General features: G+C 45.0%; 1 protein-coding gene across 1 annotated transcript in view; it reads right to left on the bottom strand.

The window, feature by feature from the left end:
- Positions 1-245: 245 nt before the first annotated feature.
- The window catches only part of SCIN (scinderin), a 48,646-nt gene continuing 22,415 nt past the window's right edge, over positions 246-26,476 (bottom strand). Inside the window, exons 5-16 of the mRNA XM_079947899.1 lie at positions 22,286-22,378; positions 22,001-22,133; positions 21,779-21,867; positions 20,282-20,497; positions 18,693-18,814; positions 17,928-18,018; positions 10,717-10,887; positions 9,588-9,765; positions 9,040-9,161; positions 6,575-6,652; positions 3,382-3,442; positions 246-750 (exon numbers count right to left, since the gene is read on the bottom strand). Coding sequence (XP_079804025.1) covers positions 617-750; positions 3,382-3,442; positions 6,575-6,652; positions 9,040-9,161; positions 9,588-9,765; positions 10,717-10,887; positions 17,928-18,018; positions 18,693-18,814; positions 20,282-20,497; positions 21,779-21,867; positions 22,001-22,133; positions 22,286-22,378 — 1,488 coding nt within the window. The 3' untranslated portion in view covers positions 246-616. The remainder of the gene's footprint in view (positions 751-3,381; positions 3,443-6,574; positions 6,653-9,039; positions 9,162-9,587; positions 9,766-10,716; positions 10,888-17,927; positions 18,019-18,692; positions 18,815-20,281; positions 20,498-21,778; positions 21,868-22,000; positions 22,134-22,285; positions 22,379-26,476) is intronic.

Genomic DNA, 26,476 nt, shown 5'->3' with positions numbered 1-26,476 from the left:
GGGGGAGAAATTATATTCAGTTTACATTTAAAGCTCAATTGATCAAATTTGCACTCTCCGAAACAATACGAGAACCAAAACACAGCCATGCATGTATCCAAATGTTGTGATGCAGTTCCCCAACAAATGTTTACAAAAATGCATATATTGGGGAGAAATGGGCATAAAATCTAACATTATTAGTGAAAATAGCATGCAAAAACGCATTATATTAGAAGAAAATGCTTTGTATGCATTGGTCAAAATTGCATATGAAAATGTGTTTATTGTGATAAATTCTTAAGAAAACACTTAAGAATTTTCATGAGGATCTTTTTTTAAAAAAAAATTGCAAGTTGCTGCAGAAATGTGGAGAACAGAATTCAAAAATGAGAAACTGAGAGAACCAAAGCTGGCAGGTCCTTCACTCTCTTGTGTGTGGTGCCCACAGCAGTTTTTTCCAGTTTAGAAAAATATTGGCAACCTCTGTGCTGTACACACACACACACACACACACACACACACACAAACTGGCACATGGACCACAACTGCAGCAACATATACAGTGATTTGCAAACACATGCTTAAAGCTGCCAGAGAATGGCTGTCCTGGGATATCTCTTCTGCAGTTGAAGCTTCAGTTTTTCCATTTGTTGTAATCCCAGCCCAAGAACCAGCCTGTGAATGTGGGGGGTTCGTAACCTTGCTTCACAATAACAAGTGGAGTCCCTTTATCTCGCCCAGAAGGATCAGTCTCAATGTAGCGTTTGGCTGAAACACATGAATATGCAAGATAGTAATCCGTTAATTTATCAGTGAGGAGGGAAGTAGCTTGAACATTACAGTTCAAACACAGATTGCCACCCGCAATCCTAAACTCTCTTCTTTGTTCACTGCAACAGACAGGCTGCTCTGTGTGTACCTCTTTTCACATATGTGTGTGTGGAGTGACCTTGCCCTCGGTGGAAAGATATGTCCATATATTTTTTCATGCCCCTCACATCCTACCCTGGCTCCAATATGTTGGTTCAGTGCACAGTCGCTGAAAACCACACCTAGCCTGCCCCTGCCCTGATCTGTAGCCTGCGTGATAGACCAGAGGAATTGAAAAATCAGTGCAAGTGGTAAGTCCATGCCAGGGTAGCCATTTTCCTGGCACTGCTTCCTTCACTTCTAGGTTCTAGACCAGTGGTTCCCAACCTTTTTTGGGCCATGGCCCACCTAAGCATCTCTAAAATCCTGATGCCCCCTCCTGTGACATATAATTCTTATTATTCAAAAAGTGAACTCCTATTCATGTGGAGGAAGCCTAAAAGGCCATTAACTGTTAATAACTCATTCTCGAGTTCCCCCCTTAAAAATCAAATTGTCCCCCTGCGGAGAGCGTGCCCCCACGTTGGGAACCACAGTTCTAGACCAAACTGGGATCACTGAATCTTCTCATACAGATATGTAAGCCAGTTCGCACTGTAACTCTTGGCCATTATTCTGTTTCTGACACCACAATCCTATGCATAGTTACTGGGAAGAAATCCAATTAAATTAATTGGGACTTACTTCCAAGTAAAGATGCATAGGATTGTACTGCAGTTGACTTATAGTACTATCTAAAACACTCTTGTAAGCTCCATTGATTAGGTGCTGAAGGATCACTTCATCCCTTGAGTTGTAGGGTTCGTTCAGACATTTTTCAAAATGCAGAAACATCTGTGAAGGCCTCCTGCTCTTCAACACCCACATCAGCATTCTCTTATCTTTCAAATAAACTTCCGCAACTTTTCCAAATGAATGAGTTTATTGATTTCATTTTGAGCTGGATAATGTTATTTGGGTTTGTGTTGTTAGCTTTGATTTCATTGTTTGTCTTATTGTAATCTTGTTTGTAAACCACTAAGAGCTTTGCTACAGAGCCATCTGGAAATTTAATAGGTACACATTTTAAAAATGCAAAGCAGATCCTGTCCATACAAAAGATCTGAGTCCTGCAGGCATTTTAATAATCAGCAAAATGCCTATTATTAAAACAAATGGGGAATGTGTGAGCTTTTATACTGCAAGGACTATTGGGGGGCTACAGTCTGTCTCATGTGAGATACACGTTGCATTGTCTTAATGATCCCCCCCATAGACCACCTAGGGCACCCATTGGGCTTCTTTAGGCAATCAAATGCACACAGGACATGAATCTTAATAAGCCAAGATGCAAATTGAGGTTTCTGGATGTGTGTGCAGCTTCTTTGCTCTTCTTTTTTGTGGAAGAAACAAACAAACAAACCAGAAACTGTTCATTAAAACTATAATTTTCCAGTTTTGTCGAAACATGGTTAATTGTGATTAATGTCTTTGGAACAAGCAAAGATATTAAGACAACTTTGAACCATGGGTTCACAACCTGGCTTGTTATAAAGCCAATAACCATAGTTTCCTGGTTCAGGTGCAATGGAAAACTCAGTTAATTGAAGACTTTGGCCTGTTCACTTTTGCGAAGAGGATGCATGCATGGAAATTCTTATCTCAGTAAGCTGAGATGTTAAGATCAAATCTTGTTTTTCTCACAACAGCGTCCCCAAATATTCCTTATCAAAGTAAAGAATGCTTATTTAAATGAGACAGAGAAAAGGGGAGAGTTGGGGGGGGTTCTATTTAATAACTGCTTTGATGAATTTTGTGGATTTAAAATGTTGACCCTTTCTGTTGTACAAGAATACAGTTTTAAGTGACTATTATGCAGAGGTCATATGAAGAGGTCCATCAAATGATACATTAGGGGGGGAAATAAGGCACATTCACAAATGCAGGGTTAATCACAAACACACACCAGCTAAACCTACAATTCTCCAGGGTTTTCACTAGCAGGTCAACAAGAAAAGTAGCGGAGTGATAACTCATACACAAATGAAGATGTCCTATATGGACAGAGGCTATCACTATGCCCCAAAGGTAATGTGGGAACAGGCCCAAATTATTCTGGGTCAGCAGTGGTGGCTGGCACCCAGTGGGGCTGGTCGGGCAGAACTTTAGGAGGCCAACAGAACATGGAGATGAAGGCAGTCACAGGAAGAGCCAAAGAATTCTACCTTTGCCCCATTATCCTCCCTGAGGATTTTTACATGGGCAACACGGAGACTGAGGAGGAGACTGACAGCCAGCACCACCCTGGGAAAATTGCCTTTGCCTCTCACAATGGGCCTGTCTGGAATCTGGATTGGCAGAAAGGGGGGCAAACTGAGGGCTGACTGAGGAGTTGGTGGGGCAATACCCCATCCGCCCAAATAGGCCCGCCTCTAGTGGGGTTACCTCTGACTACCTTGTCTGATTAGTATAAATAACTTGGGAGAAGCTCTTCAAATATCCCCTTTCATTCATCTAAAAAAGACTGCATCAATTTTAATCATAGCTTACCTGATTTAACTGATTCAGTGCGTTCCGTTTCATTTGCATCCTTACCAATCCAGAGAAATATCTAGGATGTGATGAAGAGAGAGACTGCTTCAACAAAGTGGTATAAATTTGAGGTTTCGCCACAGTTTGACCTGTACATAAAATACTAATGCCCAGCATTCAAAGACAGGGATGATTTCTAGTCAATATTTATAATTCAGCTCCATGATTTGCCCACCTCTGTGGGTTTGCAGTCCCATGGCCTTGAAAATTTCTTTCAGGCTGCATGTAGTCTTATTTCCACCTCATTTCTCTATTGGCCACCAACTTTTCCCAGTCTTCCCCAATCTGGTGCCCTCTAAATGTTTTGGACTCAGCCCACCCAGCATGGCAGTGATCAGGGATGATGGGAGTTGCAGCACAAAACATCTAGATGGCAAAAGGTTGTAGAAGTCTGACATTCATCTGTCCTCCTCGCCTTCAAGCCATTTGCACCCCTTAGGACAACAAAGGCTCTTCTTTCGGTGTCCACATCATCAGAGATGTGGCAGGTGGCTTCATGGGACAGGGCCTGCTTGGTGGTGGCACTCTATCTATGGCATGCTCTTCCCAGTGTGGCTTGCCTGATGCCTACTTTGATGTCATTTTAATGCAAGGCAAAGACCTTTATATCCCCCCAGTTTTCTCCATTGCTTTTGTGCACATTGGGCTCCTTGGAGGAAAGGTGGGATGTAAATATAATAAATAGCCTGGAAAATTTTCCCCACCCGCATATGCTTCCCCAAACCATGGGCTTCGGGGGGGGGGAGGCTGTTGGCTCCCTCCCCCCAGATGAAGCACAATCCCCAGATTCCCAGTTTTCTTTGATTTATTTTTAAAGAGCAAGTTTTTAGTGTTTGTAGAGCACGAGATACACGACAAAATGTGCAGGCACTCTTCTCCTCATTTATTTAGCAAGGAGCTTGCCTGCTCCCACTTTTCGGTTATGGATGCACATTTGTTGGTTGGTTTGGAGTGTTTACTTGTCCCTCTTCCCAGAAAAATTCCTTCAGATACCCGTGCCCCAACCCTTAAGATACTCCTAAGAGGCTGCATGCACTGTGGGTGACCTCGCCAAGTGAAGGGAGGTGGGTGTCTAGGAAAGTTTGGGGGTTTTTTGCTAGTAGAACCCTGGCTAAGGAATACCTTTCCCAGAGAAGCTTGTCTGGCACCATCTCTATGGTCTTTTGAACACCAGGCAAAGACCTTTTTATTCACCTAGATCTTTTAATTGTGTTTTGAATTCAAGCTGTTTTATACTTCCTCTGGGTAATGGCAGTTTTCTGTTATCTTTTCAGCAGTTTTTTGCTGGTATAATTATGATATATTGCAATTTTTAGCATTATTTTGCTTGCACGCTGGCCAGGGAATAGTTATTGATGGGCAGCTAAATAAACTGTGACAGAAGAACTAGCGGAAGAATGATTGACAGGAAGGGAGGGAATGGAGTTGGGACTGACTGCTAGCTTGTGCCAGCTGAGAAATGAGAGTTGGAGAGTGTGGTTGTGAGGGACAGAGAGGAGGAAATGAGATGAGAGAGATATTAAATTACATATTTAGGAGAGTTGGCATAGCTGTTATGAAACGGAAGACAGTTACTATAAAAAAAATTGTATATGAAGACCATTTGTGCTGAATATCATGTTCCTTAATTAAAGATATGTCTTATGTTCAACTGACTTGTTTTCTGGTTTGGGTGGATTCTCAGATACATATATATAAATAGTCATCTTTTTACTTTTGGCAGAGCATCTGCTAAGTTCTCCAGGTCATCTCTGAGAAAGTGGTGTGAATGACTCATTTAAACATGTTTTCAAGGGAATTGCTCAATAGTCAATCCAGAGATGCCAAATGTCATGTTGAAATGGGCCCCAAGAAAGCCAAGCATCTAGGACATTCTTTTGGCAAATATAGTTATTTCTCAAATACATCCAAATAAACATCTTTTACAACTGCTTGTTTTAAAATAGAGGTCTCTCCCTCCCCACATGTCTCCTCCTTTAACTTCACTTCTGTGAGTTCTGTGTGCCGTTCATTTCCTTCACAGCACATCCCAAGATTTTCTTTTATCATTCTTTGAACTGCTTTACACAACAATTCAGGTAAACCAGGGGTCAGCAACCTTTTTCAGCTGTGGGCTGGTCAACCGTCCCTCAGACCATGTGGTGGGCCGGACTATATTTTTTTTTGGGGGGGGGTAGGAAATAATTGGATTCCTATGCCTCACAAATAACCCAGAGATGCATTTTAAATAAAAGCACACATTCTACTCATGTAAAAACACCAGACAGGCCCCACAAATAACCCAGAGATGCATTTTAAATAAAAGGACACATTCTACTCATGTAAAAACACGCTGATTCCGGGACCGTCTGCGGGCAAGATTGAGAAGGCAATTGGGCCGCATCTGGCCCACGGGCCTTAGGTTCCCTACCCCTGAGTTAGACCATGGCTACAGAATGAGCCTGGGATAGGCTATACCATTTCAGACTAGAAATAGGGGTTGCCACTTTTGAAGGGAAAACAAAAACAAAAAAAAAACAGAAGCACAGCTCCCTGCACATAAAAAGCTAGCATTACAAACCAGCCTGCTGTGTCAGTTTTCTATTTGCATGTATCTTTAATGGGATAGGGATGCAGGTGGCGCTGTGGGTTAAAGCCTCAGCGCCTAGGACTTGCCGATCGAAAGGTCGGCGGTTCGAATCCCTGCGGCGGGGTGCGCTCCCGCTGCTCAGTCCCAGCGCCTGCCAACCTAGCAGTTCGAAAGCACCTCCGGGTGCAAGTAGATAAATAGGGACCGCTTACCAGTGGGAAGGTAAACGGCGTTTCCGTGTGCGGCTCTGTTTCTGGCCAGAGCAGCGATGTCACGCTGGCCACGTGACCCGGAAGTGTCTCCGGACAGCGCTGGCCCCTGGCCTCTTAAGTGAGATGGGCGCACAACCCCAGAGTCTGTCAAGACTGGCCCGTACGGGCAGGGGTACCTTTACCTTTACCTTAATGGGATTGGGATTTGAAGATGTGATTACTCCATCTGCAACCTGAAGTGGTGCAGTCCATTCCACTTAATGCTGTGTCCTTCCACTTAATTGTCCTTCCACTTAATGCTGCTATAGGTGTAAACCAGATTGTATGTCTCTTTCATCCCACACAGCTCCGTTAATTACATGTGCCTTACCTGATCCCAAGTATCTAACAGCATAACGTCATCTTCAGCCAAGTCCTCCTGAGTGAATTCTCCAGGAACCTCCTCAATCTATGTTTAAAAACAACAACACTTGGCGACATACGTTCCTGTATACAAAATAGCACAGACTAGTCTACAATGTTCTCTGATGTTGAGGTAGAGTCCATCTTATGCTGGAAGTGGCAGAAGCTATTTAAGAGCTGGTGAAGGTTGGGGGTCAAAATCGCAAGCAATGGACAGTATAGGTTGGACTGTGGGAGGTTGAAAGGGAGAAATCACAGCCAGGAGAACAGTTAGAGACTGAGTCACAGTCAAGATAATGCAGTCAGGTGTTCAGGACCAGCTGCAGCAAGGGGGGAGGCCAAAGTGTCAAGGGTTAGATTATATCTTGTCTTTATTGAGCATTTACTCTTGATTATATAGTGGTTATACGGCAGTGAGCACTCATCCTAATTTGCTGGTGAGGTGTTCATATAGCTTTCCATTAATAATTTGTTCATCCCACACTTTCCAGTGCATTTCCCCATCACGTTCCAAACCTCAGAAAGGCTTCATTCCTTTAAAAAAAAAATGGATTTGTTGCACAACAAAATGCTTTAAACTACTTTAATCTCACACACCTAAATTGATGTTATGTGCTTGAATTCTTCCTACAAAATAGTGACAGTCGGGAGGCACCCATATTTTCACAAACCAAATAATGTGGAACACATCCTTCTTGGCCAATCAGAATCATAAGACAGAGATGTTCCAGGTGGCATTACACCTATGGCAGCGCTTGTTATTTAGCTGTCTGGAAACTTACCCAGGCAGTGAATTTGAGGCTGCTGCTGATTTATTTTTAATAAGCAATGGACATATTGTGCTTGCACTGAGGAACCAGGTTTAGAAAGGATTTAAATAAAGAATAAAATGCAGTAAATCTGTTAAATTAACTAGACACCCGGTGACATTACTTTATTTTTTAAAACCAATTAGCAGATTATTTTTTTTAAGAGAAACACTTTTTTGGTACAGAACATTGCGTTTTAGAAAATTAGGGCAGATGTGTGTGGGAATTTGCATTGCACTCGTTACTTGACTAATGAGTAAGCCGCCGCCATTCGATACAATATAAAGCTACCAAATAAGAGAAAATAGGATAGTGACTACTAAAAAGTTCATCTCCCTCTCCCTTTGTACACAGAGCAACTAGACTGCTGCAAAACGATAAAATTAAACTGGATATTTCAGTCCTTCTCATACAACTTTGAAACAAAATGTAAGCCCTCTTACACTGCAGAAAGTATGTGTTTTCATAATCAAGCCAAGCTTTGTTCCATTAATATGTTCTTCCTCAAAGCTTCCTGTGTTTTGTTCTAACTTAACTATATAGTAAAATTGGAAGATCTCAATGGAGTACCAGCTTAGTATGCAAGTATATAGAGCCTATAAGTCAGTTGCTTCTTTCCTTCAGAGTCCAGATACACTTGATGGACACAAGGAGCTATGATTTATTAGACATTTACGTGAAGCAATGAGCAGATAAGAATCTCTCTGTCTTATTTTTATTTAATTAATGTTATTGGTTATCAATGTTTGTATTATGAAAAGTGGTCCTGGGAAATGTTTCTTCTAGTTTTTTTAAAATTATATGTATGTATATGCAGTGCTTTTTTTTCTAAAAAAATGTTTAGGGGTACTCTCATTTTGACACAAGAAAATCACCATTTTATAGTTCAAATCGGGGAAAATAAATACAGTAAATGGACAAAAGTACAAAGATTCACAAAATGTTTAGGGGTATGCATACCCCTGCGTCCCCCCAGAAAAAAGCACTGTGTATATGTATGTTTGTATGTATGGAAAGAGAGAAAGGGAGAGATTCAACAAAGCTTTCCTTGGAAAAAATGTTTTAATCCATGCCTCATGAAGATCCTTTGTGTGACCTACATTTTTATCCACCAGTGTTGACTCAGTTAATCAATATCTTCTTTGCTTATTCTGGGCTTGAATACTCAGAATTCTTAAAGGACCCTTCTGTTTTCACACCTATTACATTTCTCAAGGCAAAAGGAATGTATCGAACTCCAAACATAGCATAGCACCTGGAGGTTTTTTGGCTCTCTTTGACAAAGCTTTTGAGCCACAGTATATTACAAATAAATATATATATATACTGCTTAGTGGCTCAGTGGACAAGGAGAAAAACACTGGCCAGTAGGAAATGAAAAGGGGAAAAATAAAAGACAGAATGGCAGGATTGTCAGTGTGTGGGGCAGCATTCCTCCAAAATATGATCAAGTATAAGGCAGCCTACATCTGAGCCCTCCATGTTACAATAAACTTGCTCTATGCCCTGCAAATGATGTTCTTCCTTGCCCTGCAAAGGATGTGAGTAATCTCATTTAAGACCCAGAGATGGAATGACCATAGTTTCTGCTCTGTCCCTTGATTACTATCTGCCATATACTTACTATAAACCTGCCGGTCTTATTAGAGCAGCCATAAAGACGTGGAGGATGGTCTTCGGACTCAGTCAGTAACTGTGCTGATGTCTGGTATTCTTTCTTTCCACCAAGGGCACTCCAAAATGGCTCTGGAAGATACAACAAAAACACTTCCTTGGTGAAATGCCCTGCGAACAAGTGTTGAGGAAACAAGATTGTTAGGGGTGTAAAATTTCAACACTGGGTGCTGCCTCAATACAGCTGTGTGCTTCCATCATGGGGCTCCTCCATGCAAGCCAGGAAGTGACCTCTCCAGACAACAGAACAACTCTTCTTATATTTGCAGCTGCGATCTCCTGGATGATGTGGACGCTGTTAGGCAGTTAAAGTGCATGCATACTCTGTCCGTTTCCCTCCCACCCACCTCCTTCTCCATATGGCCCTGGGCACTGGCAACCCATGCTACACCACTGGTACGGCCAGTAATATTAGGAAGCTATTTTCTCAAATGTCAAGGACTGTGGACATTTCCTGCATCGAATAATAGAATGCTAGAATTGTAGAGTTGTGCTCACCTGGTTCCTGGCCTTCTTCAATCCTTGAGGTTTGGCACTTGAGGACACCAGCTACATACTGCGCCCCCTTCTCTTCTTCTCTGCTTGCTCCTTTCCCAATCCAGGTATACCCAGCATTACTTGGCAGTTTCAAAACGAAAACATCATTGGAATTCAACGAAGTAGCATCCACATCAACCTGAGACAGGAGTGAGATTGCATCAGTCTCCTGCTTCTTCTTTTTTACTTCTTTCCCATTTTTGCAGTTTGCAACATTAATTTAAGTCCAGAACAATCCCTCTGACTTCACAGGTGCCACTCAAGATGCAAGCTCTTGAAAGGCCAGCACAAAGAGAGAGTCCTAATTATGATGTTAAAAATAAACTAGCAGTGAAAGGAAGGTTTTGCTGTACACACATCTCCACTCCCACCCAGCAAAAGAAACAACAACAAAAACAACAACTTTTTAGGAAAGTGCTTTTGGCAGGACTTTCAACTGACTCATAAAAGTTGGATCTGGATAACACTGAAAAATACATACGAGCTTCAATATAATCCAGTTTCAGTGCGGCAATGATACAACCTAGGCAGCAAACATTTATGTGTGGGACCTGAAATCAGTATACAGGGCCATTCAGCTGAATGGTTGCACAAATGGAAGACATTGCAAGCATGCCCAGTAGCACAACAGGACTCCCTGAATCTGCTCCAGAGGGCCAAGGATGTCTCTTTTCTGAAGCCCTGGAGAGGTGCTGCTTGGGCCCGTCCATACCTTGGTTTCATGTGGATTGTGAACCCCTCGCACCCGTTTTAATTCCCCCCTCATATGGCATTCTCCTCCGACGACTGCTCCTCCACCCTATCTCTTCCCCAAATCTGGAAATTTCCCATGCTTTGAAAATCCAGAGGGGAGAGCTGCTTTGATTGCATACATACGGAATCAATGTATTCAGCAGTGAGCTAGATGAACCTCTCTCAATAGAAAACAGCTTGCTAGGGTCTTATCACACCTTTCTACCTGACTGGGGCACATCTGCAGGCAGACACACGTGTCTGCTACCATCACATCTAGTTTGTCCCCAGCTCTGGAATTTGGTGTCTGTTTCATCTTGCTACACGGAGAACAGGTTTCCGAACGCCTATTTCTTACCTCGACAATCCTGGTGATGGATGCTAGGTTCCTGCGGATTTGGAACAAGCGTGATGGAGCAGCAGGCTTCTGTCCGCCTTTCTTGGACGTCCCATCCTTGTAAACAATGAGTGGTTTGTCTTTGAACAAACTCAACAAGTGCAGAGGCTCCTTGCCTTGGCTGACTCTGATCTGCAGCGACGTTTGAAGGGAACAGCACAGAAACAGATTTTTACGAGGCTGCCTGCTGCCCTGGCCAACAGATGCTTTGCTGGAAGTTGGCAAGAATGAAGAGTGGCACGTTTCTCTTGAATAATTCAAGCTTACGTGACTGCAGTGTGTGTGTGCAGCCGTGGCGTTCTAAACCTGCCTCTCACGGAAGCAGAAATGCAGCATGCCATTGCAATCTAAATATTCCCCATATAACATTCTGGAGTTTGCATGTGTGTTTGGTTCAGATTTGAGATTTGCATTTAAATGCAGCAGGAAGCAGCGCCCTGTTTGTGTACCTGCCTGGAGCTGGGAGAAAGGCAAGGAGCATAGAGCCATCTGGGAATGGAAATGCACCAACCAGGTCAGTTATCAAGAAGGCTGCCGTTAAAGAAGGAAGCGAGAAGAGCTCTTTCTTACAAGTGATCCCTGGAATGCATTATCAATTGATCTTTGGGGTGCATTATCTAATAATAATAATTCATTATTTCTACCCCGCCCATCTGGCTGGGTTTCCCCAGCCACTCTGGGTGGCTCCCAATCAAATATTAAAAACACAATACAGGTTTAAACATTAAAAACTTCCCTAAACAAAAATGCCTTCAGATGTCTTCTAAAAGTCAGATAGTTGTTTATTTCTTTGACATCTGATGGGAGGGTGTTCCACAGGGTGGGAGCCACTACCGAGAAGGCCTTCTGCCTGGTTCCCTGTAACCTCACTTCTCACAGTGAGAGAACCGCCAGAAGGCCTTCGGCGCTGGACCTCAGTGTCCGGGCTGAACGATGGGGTTGGAGACACTCCTTCAGGTATACTGGGCCGAGGCCGTTTAGGGATTTAAAGGTCAGCACCAACACTCCAGTGCATGGAGGACAGAAATACTAATGTCCATCAATGGACCATGAATCCTCCCACTCAGGTACCTGAGATTTCAGCTAGTCCAATGCTGCACAGAAGGGGTTGGTGGACTCCAGCTTTCATCAGCCCCAGCAAGCGTGGCCAATAGTCAAGGATGGTGGGAACTGCAGTCCCACAAAACCTGGAGGGCTGCAGGTTCCCTGTTCCTGCTGCAAGTTAATTGCAAGCATCTCTTACGGCCTGTTCTGAGGCACCTAATCTACCATGTGTCAAAGACTTGGTACTTGCTAATATTTATAAAGCACCATCAATGTTCCCAGCACCTAACCAGAATACAAGAGGATAGGTAACCCTGCCCCGAGGAGCCTACCATCTAAAATTTGACCCATGGGAAACAGCAGCAGAAGAGGAGACAAGGGTGAACAAGGTGCTTGTTTTTATGGTTGTACTTCCAAGCTGGAACCATGATAACACCTCTTGCTTTTCTGGGATGGAGGATGGAGACTGTGTGCAGAAACTTCTGACCTTTGTGTATCTGGGATGTAGCCTACTGTATCGAGGTAAGAGTCACAGCCGTGCTACCACCCAATTTTTGCCTCTGGCTCCAGCCACCACCAGCATGCAGCCTCTGGAAGGCTGCTCACAAGGGAATGAATGAAAAAGGCGCCCCCATGGCTGTTAATGGTAGTGCAAGAAGGAAAAGACACAGGCAACAGATGAGAAGCAAACTACAGATGGATAGAATTGGGGTCAGGTGGTGGTTGAAGAACTGCTTCCTTAGAGAGCATGTGGAAATTAAACTATGGGCAGACCCCACCATACATTTAAATCAGATTGCTCCCCGCCCCCAGAATTCTGGGAACTGTAGTCCCCCCCTTACAGCTAGCATTCTCAGTATCCTTAAGAAACTACAGTTCCCAGGACTGTTGGTGGGGAAGCAACATGCTTCAAACATGTTCTGGATGTGGTCTGAACATGTGGCGCTTCTCTTGCAAAATGCCAAAGAGCACAATGACTTCCTTTGGCATTTTGCAAGGGGGTTTAAAAAGGGTAAAGGGACCCCTGACCATTAGGTCCAGTCGTGACCGACTCTGGGGTTGCGGCACTCATCTTGCTTTAATGGCCGAGGGAGCCGGCGTGCAGCTTCCAGGTCATGTGGCCAGCATGACTAAGCCGCTTCTGGCGAACCAGAGCAGTGCATGGAAACCACCGCCACAACTTTAAGGACACTGGTGCTGCTGCAGCAAATGTTTAAAATGTTTTTATATATTTTAAAGTGTTTTAAAAGTCTTTTTACTTTTTACTTTGTTGTACCACCATAAACGGTGGTTTTTATCCATGTATTTTTATTTTGTTTTGTTTTATTTTGGGTTGGGGTGGGGTGGTTGTTGAGTGGGGTGTGGATTGGTTTTGTTTTGGTGTAATTGTTTTTTGTTTGTTTGTGTTTGTATTTTGTAAATGGAGGCAAGTATGAGGCTTGGGATTCCTACTGTGGAGGGGCGAGGGAGGTATGGCGGTGGGGGCAGATGTCATAGGAAAAAGGGATCGAGATATGGATATGCTCGTACCCCTTCCAATCTGCGCCCCATCCCGAGAGACGAGGGTAGGGTGAGCAAGGATTACTCACCTCCGTCACTGGTGTTGTGCAATGCCAGGTCTATAGGCAACAAAACCGCCACCCTGCGAGATTTCTTCATCTCGCAGGGGGTTGACCTGGCTTGTGTGACGGAGACCTGGGTGCGCGAAGGGGATACTGTTACCTTACGAGAGATGGCGCCCCCGGGTTTCTCTGTCCTCCACCAGTCGCGGACTGTGGGCTGGGGGGGAGGGGTGGCATTATTAATCCGGGAAGATTGTTCTTTCAGGGCTCTACCATCGCCATCGATCCCCGGCATTGAATGTGTTGGCCTAGTGTGGGGCTCTGAGGTGAGCTTGGCTGTCTGGCTGGTGTACCGGCCACCTAGCGCACCAGCAGCCACCCTGTCAGGCCTGCTGGAGGCAGTGGCCGGCTGGGCCTTGGAGTTCCCTAACCTATTGGTATTGGGGGACTTCAACATCCATGCTGATGCCACTCCCTCCTCACAGGCTCTGGACCTGGTGTCTTCCATGGTGACACTAGGGCTCTCCCAGTTTGTTTTGGGCCTCACACATCAAGCAGGCCACACGCTGGATTTGATCTTTGCCGTCGGTGTAGATATGATCATGTTTCCTTCGATGAAGGTGCCATGGTCTGATCACTACGCTCTGAAAGCCAGGATTGACGTTCCACCCCCACCCTGCTTAGGTGGCGAGCCGATTTGGGCTCACCCGTAGAGGCTGATGGACCCTGATAGATTCCATCAAGCCTTGCGGGACCTTTCTCCCCCTGGCGACTCATTGACTGAGCTTGTTGAGGGCTGGAATACCCAGCTCCTGGCAGCCATCACCTAAGCGCCCTCTGCGACCCTGCAGAAACCGGGCTCCCTGGTTTACCGAGGAGCTCTGGAAAATGAAGCGGGACCTCAGACGGCTAGAGCAAGTATGGCGTGGTGCCCGTGACGGAGCTTCAAGAACATCTTATAGGGTTTTTATGAAAACATACGAGATGGCAGTGAAGGCCACTAAGAAGTCCTACTTCTCGGCCTACATTGCATCCGCTAGCTCTCGCCCGGCGCAATTATTTAGTATAATTCGGTCTTTAACGTCCCTCGAAGGACAGCCAAATTTAAATAACAATTTGACACACAGCTGTGAGGCATTTGCGAGCTTTTTTGCGGAGAAGGTCCTGTTGCTCCGCCATGACCTCCCTGCCAATTTGGATACAATAAAGGAACTGGAGGCCCCTCGACTGTCCTCGGGTCCAGTATTGGACCACTTTGACCGGATATCCCCAGCTGATGTGGACAGACTCCTCCGAGCTGGAAAGCCCACCACTTGTCCTCTCGACCCGTGCCCGTCCTGGCTGATTAGAGCGTGTCCAGACGAGGTGCGGGCCCCCCTGGGGGATATCATCAATTTGTCCCTTGGCACCGGGACATTCCCAGGGGAACTGAAGGAGGCAGTGGTGCGCCCGCTTTTAAAGAAAACATCATTAGATCCCTCAGATCTATCCAATTACCGCCCGGTTTCGAATCTTCCATTCCTGAGTAAGGTGATTGAGAGAGCGGTTGCTGAAGCCACTCCTTGGTGTGTGGAGTGCCCCAGGGTGCGATACTATCCCCAATGCTTTTTAACATCTTTATGCGCCCCCTCGCCCAGCTTGTCCGGAGTTTTGGGCCGGGCTGCCATCAGTATGCTGATGACACCCAACTCTATCTGTTGATGGATGGCCATCCTGACTCGGCCCCAGACACACTGATCAGATGCTTGGAAGCTGTGGCTGGATGGTTACGTGGGAGCCGGTTGAAGTTAAATCCTTCAAAGACAGAGGTCCTCTGGCTGGGATGGGACGATATGGGATTGAGGAGGCAACTCCCATCTCTTGCGGGGGTGCAATTAGTGCCAGCACTGTCCGTTAAGAGTTTGGGTGTAATCTTCGATACCTCCCTCTCCATGGAGGTGCAGATTGCAGCTATAACAAAGGCAGCATTTTTTCATCTCCGCCAAGCTAAGCAGTTGGCTCCTTACCTCTCTCGCCCTGACCTAGCCACTGTGATTCACGCGACGGTCACCTCCAGACTGGATTATTGTAACTCGCTCTACGTGGGGCTGCCCTTGAGACTGACCCAGAAACTCCAGCGGGTGCAGAATGCCACAGCGAGACTCCTTACGGGGTCTTCGCTGCGAGATCACATTCATCCGGTGCTATACCGGCTGCACTGGCTCCCGGTGGAGTACAGGATCAGGTTTAAGGTGCTGGTTTTAACCTTCAAAGCCCTATACGGCCTAGGACCCTCGTACCTACGGGACCGCCTCTCCTGGTATGCCCCACAGAGGAACTTATGGTCTTCAAATAAAAACATCTTGAAGGTCCCAGGCCACAGAGAAGTTAGGCTGGCCTCAACTAGAGCCAGGGCTTTTTCGGCTGCGGCTCCAACCTGGTGGAACGCTCTGTCACAAGAGACAAGGGCCCTGCAGGACTTGACATCTTTCCGCAGGGCCTGCAAGACAGAGCTGTTCCACCAGGCCTTTGGTCAGGGCGCAGCCTGACTCCCTCCTTTGGCAATCTTTACAAAACTTTAGTTTATGGTTGCCATCAATTTTGATTTTAATTAATTTTTATAATGTTTTTATACTGTTGCACTGTTTCAGTGTTGTTAGCCGCCCTGAGCCCGGCTTCAGCTGGGGAGGGTGGGATATAAATAAAATTTATTATTATTATTATTATTATTAAACGCCATTTACCTTCCCGCCAGAGCAGTACCTATTTATCTACCTGCACTTTGATGTGCTTTCGAACTGCTAGGTTGGCAGGAGCAGGGACCAAGCAACAGGAGCTCACCCCGTCGCAGGGATTTGAACCGCCAACCTTCTGATCGGCAAGTCCTAGGCTCTGTGGTTTAACCTACAGTGCCACCCACGTCTATCAAAGTCCTAATGCAGACGTAGAAATGTTGTGTCATTCTGTAACTCCACCCATAGAGTCCATGTATTCACCTGAACATTGTTCGGCCTGCCTAGGACTACAAAAAGGGGAGGGCAGGCCACAATAAATGCTAGGCAGGAGTGGGCAGGCTGCGTTTGGATTGACTGCTCACAAAAGGAACAGACCTGCCCTAACGGCTGAACAGCATAGCAGGGGCAGGAGATCAGGAACCCACCTTCCTCACAGGTGAGAAGGGGGGGAAAGGGACTGGATTCTCCAAACCCACCACAATAGACATTTCAGCCTGCACAGAGGCAGACATTAATCCATGTCAGTCACAATCCCATTGGCGCCCTCCACAATTTAGTCCATGTTCTGTAGTCCAGCATTCCCCCTCAGTGCAACTTAGTAATTGTTCAGATCAAGAGAAATTGTTCAGCTCTCCACAGACTGAGAGGAAGTTCTTCCTTCCACCTCTCCACAACCCATGCAGGACTTGGAAGCCAATTTTTCGTCCTGCGCTCCTTGCAGTGTTTGCAGTTGAGGCTGCTCTGACAATGGAATGTACAGGTGTGATCAAGGAAGGAGTTGGCCAAATGAAACCAACTTCACACACCACGAATTGCCTGTGCAACGGAGAAGGCAATCATTTGCAGGTCCAGCAAAGACTCCCAGGGAAACATGGTGCAGAACTACTTACAAAGATAAACAATATTTCAAGCGCCTCCTTTTATTGTAATGTAGCCTGCAGTGCCATCTAGTGACAAAAAATATAGTTGCACCACGAGTGTATTGTGATTAAGGATGGAAGGTCAGTTTTGGTTTCTCTCAGGTTCTCATTTTTCCCAGTGTGAAGCTCAGTTCTCCACATGAGTTTGCTATTTTGTTTTTCCAAAAAGCCTTCCTAAAAAACTCATCAGCACTTTGGATTTCTCCTGACACCCTTCTGTATGCAATTTTGCCTAATATACAGCAGCTTCTGTTAATATAACGCATCTCCACATGTTCTTTTCACTAATATATGCAACTATGTTAACCTTCTACACTAGCAAATGCATTTTTGTTTATATTACTTGGCTGCAGAACTGTGTCATTGAAGGATAACTGTATTTTACTTCGCATATGGTTTCAGAAAGTGCAAATTAGGTCCGACTTTAATTGAATTTCTCTTCCCGCCCCAACCTTAATTGTGATCCTGTTTTTGAATAGGGCTTAACTAAATATGCAGTGAAGGGGGAACATACAGAAGTGGGCATCTCAATCTCCCTCCGTGTGACCACAAGTCACAACCTGCAATGGCAAAGCCTCCTATACCCTGCTTTTCTAGGGTTTCCAAAGACACAGGAGCTCCCGCAAGTACAGGGTGCGTGTGTTTGTCTTTCCCGCTCACAGATAGTTGCCCTTAAATCATTTGGGGGGCAATAGGGAGCATGGGCTTCCAGCCTTTCTCAACCTGTGGGTCCCCAGATGTTGTTGGACTACAACTCCCATCACCTCAGATGGACAGAGCTCAGGGATGATGGGAGTTGTAGTCCAACAACATCTGGGGACCCACAGGTTGAGAACCGCTGTATGCAAGAAATAGAATGTAGCTTTCAAGTTGCTTGTGTGACCTCCTGTTTGCACCATCAATATTTTCAGGTTCATCAGGAAGGCACCAACCTGGACTGCATGCCCGTCTAGTGACCGGTCGAGCTGAACTGTCAAGAATGCTGAAGTAGTCAACTCATCTAGAGTGGCATGAGCTCCTTGCCTGTGGATAGAGAAGACGCAGATAAAACACAAGTCCCCTTAGAAAGGTGAAGCTCCTGACTATAGGAGTCAAAGCACATGGGAGTGGCAGAGATGACCACTTGGGAGAACCTGCAATTGCCTTCGGAACTGCGAAGCCAACCCCATCCAAAAGATTCAGGGAGGTTATTGATAGGGCAGAATTAAGTATGAAGCATGTGGGACCTGAAAAGATCATGGATTAGGTGATCGCTCATCTATCCAAGAACTCCTCAGGTCAACTCCCTTCAGGTTTCGCTCTAGAATGTAGAACTGGGTTATGCCCCACGGTTTGAGGCAGGAGGGCTCTTCCTATAGGCCAATGCTGGAGTGTCCCTATTGCAGATTTAGCTATTTAAAGCACAATTCAGTCCGATTCTGAAGGCCTGATGCAGGCACAGTGTTATCAGGCAGAGTGAGGTGGCTCCTTCAGGCGGCAGATTCCGGGGGGTGGGGAGAGGATGTTTCAGCTGCCAATCCAATCAGCTTCTGGTTATGGAATGGGGGAGGGATCTTTCTGCCCTTTGCTCCTGGCACCAAAACATCTTGCGGCTGCCAAAGGGGATACTGGTTTTCAGAGAGGCTCCTTGCAACGCATCAAGGATAAAAACAACAGTACTGTAAACTAAGAAGCAGCATGGCTTCCATTAAACATACCATGTGTAGATTATCTGTCCTTTGGGATAGGTGTACAGTATGATGTAGCAATCTCCACCATAAAATTGCCCATAGCTCTGAGATTCCACAGGGATTCTGCCGTTGCTTTCAACGCGCCAAATCTAAGACATGAAAGATGTCACAAGGGAAGAGCATTTGCAAAATTCTCAAAACAGAGCATTTTGATAAGGTGACAGATTCAAGAGAGCTGGTTAGCTGTGTTAGTTGCAGCAGAAACACTAATCTGATTTATTGTAGCTGAAGCTTTCATGAACTGCAATCAATTCCCATGTAAACAGTAGGTCCAAAAGGCCATGAGATGTATTCTACCACTATTAGGCATCACAATCAATTATCGTTATCAGGGATTGAACCTGAGACCTTCTGCAGGCAAAGCGGATACTCTACCACTGAGCTACATTAATTCCCCTAAATGTAAGTAGAGTAGGCTCCAATATAATACTGTTATAATTTTGGGTACCCCCTAGAAATTAATAAATGGTAGGATTTTGATTATTTGGAGTATGAAAGGAAAAATACCAGCTACAGAGGAATTCCTAGGTTGTGTATGCAAAACGACCTGGCCGAGCAAGGCCCATTAAGAAACAACACAAGGCCACAGGCAATAGAAAAGAACTGTCCTTTCCCCATTGCCCTGAGGTGTGAACAGAGACTGGGTGTTTGGAAGGTTGTGAGGTGACAGGAAAAGGGAGTCTTTGGCAAAGGTTGCTGTGTAGAAGGAAGAAGAAGAGAGACTGGGATCCATCTTGGGCAGGTTGGCTGGAGGCCTGCTGGGAGAGATGCCTTGGGCTCCAGGGCTGCACTGATGTGGGGTCCAAGCCTGTCTTGAAATGACCATGCTGTAGGATCTGGACTACCCCCTCCCATGCAAACTGAAGGTGTAAACAGGTGAACAAAGCATATTTCTTAAAGCTACAACATACTCCTCTGTGTCTTGATTCTCCAAAGGAGCACAGACCCCGGGGTGAGTGCCTGGAATGCCCTGGACTCTTGCTGCTGCTCAGCAAAGATTGGGGGGAGGCACCCAACTTTTGTAACAATGCTAAAAGCAGAAGTCATAAAAGAACCTCTCCACACCTTCAGTCGATTCTGCATTCAGACGACCCCTTCCCCCATTTACAGGGTTCGGATTCCAGGTAGTTCTCAGACTCAATTGTATGTCACATATACAATCTAGTCCCCCCCCTCCATAAAACCATGTACTAGATGTATTTGTATGGAAGTGGGGGAAATAGGTGCAAAGTTCAGTCGTACCTTGGAAGTTGAATGGAATCCATTCCGGAAGTCTGTTCGACTTCCAAAACATTTGGAAACCAAAGCGCGGCTTCTGACTGGCTGCAGGAAGCTCCTGCAGCCAATCGGAAGCCGCGGAAGCCCTGTTGGATGTTCGGGTTCCAAAGAACGTTTGCAAACCGGAATACTCACTTCCGTGTTTGCAGCGTTCGGGAGCCAAAATGTCTGAGTACCAAGGTGTTTGGGATCCAGGGTGCGACTGTACTGCAAAACTACAACCATAAAGCAGAACAGCAGCTAAAAGAGAAACCCGGGAGCTAGATGTCAATAAATACCTCCACTTTCCCAGAGCCATCGTCCACCATGTTGTGCTGGGCTGCCATCTGCGGAGACTCGTGCAACTTGGTGGCATCAAACTCAACTTGCTCAATTCTCGCCACTCTCTCTGTGACGTACACTTTTCCGAAGCCATCGCTTTGATCCTTATCTTTCCAGTCTCTAAAGAACTGCTTGAAGATTGGTGTTTCACCTCCTTCTGGAAGAACCTGAATCTGAAACCAAGAAGCAAAGGGTTGGAAAGCCTATAACTGACAGCTCTCCTTCCTTCCTAGAGTACCCGCTGTGTGCTAATGTATGGGAGAAGCAAAACAGTCGCCAGTTAACCCAATCTCTAAATATATACCAGGCAGGAGCAAGGCCTCACAAGTATGGCCAGTGATTAAGGATGATGACAGTCCTGCAACCTCTGGAAAGCTGCAGGTTCCCCCTCCCCAGTTTACAGTTTTGCCACTTTTTCACAATGGTATATTTCCTTAACATGCTGCCATATCAGAAGGGGGAGTCTACTTGAACTCTTAAGTGAGAGTGTTCCTAGACTGGCCTCATCATTTCTACCTCAGCCCCCTATACCAGGTTGCTCACCCGAGCAAGACAGTTTGAGCATATTACACCAATTCTGGTCAGACTGCACTGGCTACCAATTAGTTTCTGGGCCCAATTCAAAGTGCTGGTTTTGACCTATAAAGCCTTAAATAGCTCAGGACCACAATTCCTCAAGGACCGCCTCTATCCATATGAGCCTACCTGGACCCTGAGATCATCTTCTGAGGCCCTTCTTTGTGTGCCTCCTCATCAAGAGGTCCGGAGGGTGGCAACACAAGAACAGGCCTTCTCTGTAGTGGCTCCCCGTCTGTGGAATGCTCTCCCCAGGGAAGTTCGCCTGGTGCCTTCATTACACACCTTTAGGTGCCAGGCAAAAACATTCCTTTTTAACCAGGCCTTTGGTTGACGTAATCAACATCTCATACCCTTTTAAAATGTAGCTCTTTGGGGGGGGGCATTATTGGGTTATTCCTCTTATTTTAATTTTATATACTGTGATCCTTTTATGTGAACCACCCTGAGACCTCTGGGTATAGGGCGGTATATAAATTCTAATAATAATAATAGTAGTAATAATAATAATAATAATACCAGTGGCTGGCGTTATATAAACTGTACTCAGGGTAGTTTCAGACTGCCACTGTTTTCTGGTGTGATTTATCCACATACCAGCAAATTCAGGTTGCACAGTTCAATTTGAATTGGTGCTCTTGCACAACAAAAATGCTCCCCACCGACCCCTGGAAAACCACACCTTTTGCAACAAGAAAAGTGGAAGGAAAACGCACCCGAAAGTGTGAGGTATCAATTGAAGCAACATCATCTAGCCTCCCTGGAAACAAATTAGGATGAACAACAGACAAACAGGTCATCTGGAAGTGACCTTAGTCAACTGTGGGGGTTTACTTGGGGGAAAACGGAAAGTACGGTTGTTCCTTGCAGAGGTATACCTGAGTGTTGGCAGGATAATTCATTTGCTGAATGAATTCTTCAGCCGATTTCATGGCTGCTTTTCTCTCACTTGGATTAGCATTTTTACCTTGTTAAAACAAAGCAGAAGGAAAAATTACAACGGCAAAAGGAGAGCGAAACTCCCAGAAGCCTTTGTTGATTATAATAGTAAATTATAATATTGTAATGTTAAAAGAGAAGCAAAGAGATTTGCCACATACCTTTCCACACAAATATCTTCCTGGCTACTCCGTGATCCAGTATAAAGCACTCTTCAGACAAAAGCATTGCCCTCAAGAAAGGATTCTCCTCTGCAACAATCGAAACCTTCATGGATCCACTGGCATCTGATACCTAAGGATACAGGACATTCACATTTAGATCAGCTACAAATCTGCATTCAAGTAATTAAAAAACAAGCAAACACATATTGTCATGACTTCTATAGTTGAAACAGGGTTCTGTTCAGAAACAGCCCTGCAGCAAGCTGGCAATTCTGCTCGTACCATGTAGAGTTTGGCACTTTTCCTGTTGGTAATATCAGCAGCCTCATCATCATTATCATCACCCTCACGAAGTTCTGGTTTCCGTCCCAAGACCTTCAGAACAAAAAGAGAAAGAGAAAGATAAAATGCTCACCATCCATTACTCAAAGGTCTGAGTATCTTACTCCCCTTTCTGTATTTGAACATATAATCTTGTTATCATCCGGTTGTTTGGCTATCTATTTGGACAGATGGACTGCTTAGATTAATGTGCCCGTTTAAATTAGGATTGATGGGTTATTCTTGTTGTTCACGTGAGCAGATGTTGTTTCCTTCTTCTTTTCACCATGTTTGCGATAAAAAGAAACAAAAGCCAAGCACCCAGACACAAGTAAGTAAATAAACAAAACAATTTTTTTAAAAACCCAGTCATTTTTAGTTATGGCTTTATTAGCAGCGTCGTGAGAAATCTGGGGAAAATTTGAAATTTGATTAAAAAAAAAAAAAAAGATGTTGCATGATTTAGGGCTACATTTGGCATGGTACAAAAGTTCCATGATGGGATATACTAATGTGATATTTTTCTTGGGCAATAAGCCGGTTGGGAGGTGATTTGAATTGGGGCCACAGTGCTAGGGGTGAGGAGGGGTGGGATTCAGGTTGTCACTCTGTGATGACATCTCTCCAATAGACATCACTCCCAGATCCACCCAGACTCTGCTCTTAGCCATGAAGTGAGGAGGAAGGACAGGAACAGTGATAGCTGTATATTTTCCTGTCCGCCTATAAGCCTGGGGGCATGAATTCCTTTGGGAAAAGAGCATGGGAGAAGAATGAAAGCCCCCTTTCCTCTGTGCCATGGCTGCTCAGGAGTGTCGACATGCAAAGCACGCAAAGCCAGCTGGCTAGCCCCAGCTGGGCCGTCTCCTTCCAGCCATCCCACTGCAAAGACTCATCGGCATCTGCTCTGACATAAATCAGCGACCCGGGCACACTATCAGCAGATCGAACTGTGCACACAGAATAGGTGTGAGGCTTGTGAAAGCATACTACAACTTTTGTTGTTGTTGTTTAGTCGTTTAGTCGTGTCCGACTCTTCGTGACCCCATGGACCAGAGCACGCCAGGCACTCCTGTCTTCATACTACAACTACAGATTTATTAATCATAAATCAGAACAAAGAAACATGTCGTCTCTCTCTCTCTCTCCATCTTCTCAGAGAGAACAGCTAAAAGCAGAAGCTATACACACAACGGAAGTTCCCAGCAAGCTGTTCTGGAATGTAAACAGACATGTGACATGCAACAGTTCCACACGTCTGCTCCTTAAGGTGGAATGGAAATCTCAACAAGGAGGATGCTGCCTAGGCAGGGTTGTGTGCTGGGGGAATCTTGCCATTGCCTTCTTTGAGTGCCCTGGCTGCTTCTGTGTGTGAGCAGCATATAGGTGCCATCAGCACAGTTCCTGACTGATGGGCTGTAATGGCCGTTCCAGGGATGCTATGGACATGTCTTTCATATTTACAAACTTTTTGCATTTTCAGGTTGTGGGTTTCCCCTCTCCAGGGCTGTTAATAACTTAACTGAGGCTTTCCCAACCAAGAATCCTACAGATTTTTTAGATTCCCTTCGGTCCTATCAAGTACCTTTTTTAAGAATAAAAGGTGCCAATACTTGCCATGAAGTTTTAATGTTTTGTGTGTGTTTTTTAAGATGCCGTACCTTGGATCTCAAACGCCTTGGTTCCCGAACAAATCGGCTTCCGAATGATCAAAACCCGAAAGTGAGTGTTCCGGTTTTCGAACGATTTTCGGAATGTCTGGCACTTCTGCTGCTTCCAATTGGCTGAAGGCATCCTGAAGCCAATCGGAAGCCGTGCCTTGGTTTTCAAACAGTTCCAGGAGTCAAACTCCCGGAACGCATTCTGTTTGAGAACCAAGGCACGACTGTACTGCCTACCCTTGAATAAGGTTAAAAAAAAAAAGTAAAGGACCCCTGGACAGTTAGGTCCAGTCAAAGGTGACTATGGGTTTGGGGTGCTCATCTAACTTTTGAGGCCAAGTGTCAGGGACTGGGCAGAGGAGGAATGGTGGAGACCACCTCCCCATCCTGACCCTCCCAGGAAGGAGGAGGAGGAAGAAGACAGTATAGATTTACAACAGTGGTTTGCAGGAGGTCACAGCTCAGAGGCAGATGAGGGTAAAAGTTGGGAAAGAATGGGAGAGGAAGAACAGGCAGAACTGAAGCAGCAGCTGGCTGACACGGTGTCATTAGAAAGCATTCCAGACCCTCCATCTCCCAGAACCCGGCGAGCCTTAAAAGTAGGAGAGCAAAGAGCTCGAAGACAGAGGGCACATAGCAGCACCCGTAGAAGTGACGAATGAGGAAATGGGAGAGACGGGGTGTGAAGATTCACTCTGGACAACACCATGATCCAAGAGGCTGGGTTCTATAGCCTCTCTCTGTAAAGATTGAAATAAAAAAGGACGGTAAGAAACTTTTCCTTGTCTTTATATTTTTCTGGGCAACTAGCTGGGAGCCGCTGACAGCATCCTGACACCAAGGGAGCCAGCGTTTGCCCACAGACAGCTTTCCAGATCATATAGCCAGCATGATTAAGCCGCTTCTGGTGCAATGGGACATCGTGACGAAAGCCAGAGTGCACAGAAATGCTGTTTGCCTTCCCGCCACAGCAGTGCCTATTTATCTATTCACGCCGGTGTGCTTTTGAACTGCTAGGTTGGCAGAAGCTGGGGCAGAGCACCCTGTCGCGGGGATTCGAACTGCTGACCTTCCAACCGGCAAACCTAAGAGGCTCAGTGGTTTAAACCACAGCGCCACCTGCTCCTCCTACCCTTGAGTACTCCCAGAGAAAAAGCAAAGCCAATAATCAAGGATGGTAGAATTTGGAGAAGCTTGACTTGACTCATTTCTAATTTCAGTGGCTTAAAACAACCTTAGGTTTTATGGTGCTGGAGGGAGGGGGAGTGGAAGAGCAGGCTGAATTAATAACTTAAACACAGATTAGGGTGGGCCAAGGAGTCAGTTCAGATGTTCTCCCACGTGGTCATCTTAGGAGAAATTCAAGTGACGTCAACCCATAGTTTGAGGAAAACAGAATCGAAAATACATTCCTTATGTACTGAGTGTATTGAATCTTTTTAATGGCCGCAGCACAAAAGCCAGCCAGAAAAAGAATAATAGGTGAACTTTAACCAGGCGCTGAAATAGAACAAACTGCTAAACGTGCTTCACAAATGCCTTCATCAGAGGTGAATTGAACTTCTGTGGTTTAACTCAATGCATGTTGATTCTGAAGGAAGTTTCACCGAATTCAATAGGACTTGCTTCCTTATAAGTGGATATAGGAATGCAGTACCTTCTGATAGAGGGGAAACTGGTTGAAATGCATTGGACACTTCATCTGGCGTTATAATTCTTTTAAAGATAAATTGGAATAACAACAACAAAATAAATAAGCAATTGTGGCTACAAAAAGGGAACCAACCAGCAATCACCCAAGCAGGAAAGAGGAGATGAGAGGCATTCAGGAATGCTATAACTACAGAGCAAGAGAAAATTAATAAAGAAAAAAGTTTTAAAATTGGCTTATAGTAAATTTCTAAATCTAGGTCTCAAGCATAGAGCAAAATAGTAACCCAATATGGCTTGCTGCCTCATATGCACCAACTGATAGATATGACACCATTCCTATAATTCTCCTCCTATTCACCAGAGAAGGGCCGGCTGAATTTGGCTTAAAGTCAAACTAGCTGAAATAAGGTAAGTGCAATGTTGTATCACCCATTCAAAGGATATACTTGTATTTAGACAAGGAGGGGCATGTTGACAACGTAAATATTTGATAAAGGAGAAATTGCCAAGATAAGGAGTGCAAAGGTAGCTGATGGAGAACACCTTAAATATTTCAAAGAGCCAACCTACCTATACAGCTTTCTCTCTCAGCAAGATAAATATTATTACAGAGTCTATAAAAAGGCTATATCAGGTTAAATGCAAATAGAATTTCATTGCTCAGCTGGTAAACGTAGTAGCGAAACTTGCTATGTATTAGTACCGTGGGACAGACATATCCAAATAAATAAATAACCTGTATGCATAGCCCTTGTCACTTAGTGACTGATAGATTTGATAAAAACATTGCCAACAGGCCCATCATGATGTCAGGCAAGAAATAGCCCAGTGAGAGGCT

Source organism: Podarcis cretensis (genome assembly GCF_951804945.1).
Source record: "Podarcis cretensis genome assembly, chromosome: 12".
Classification (NCBI taxonomy): domain Eukaryota; kingdom Metazoa; phylum Chordata; class Lepidosauria; order Squamata; family Lacertidae; genus Podarcis; species Podarcis cretensis.
The sequence above is the reverse complement of the archived record's forward strand: the minus strand, read 5'-3'. Positions and strand labels throughout refer to the sequence as shown.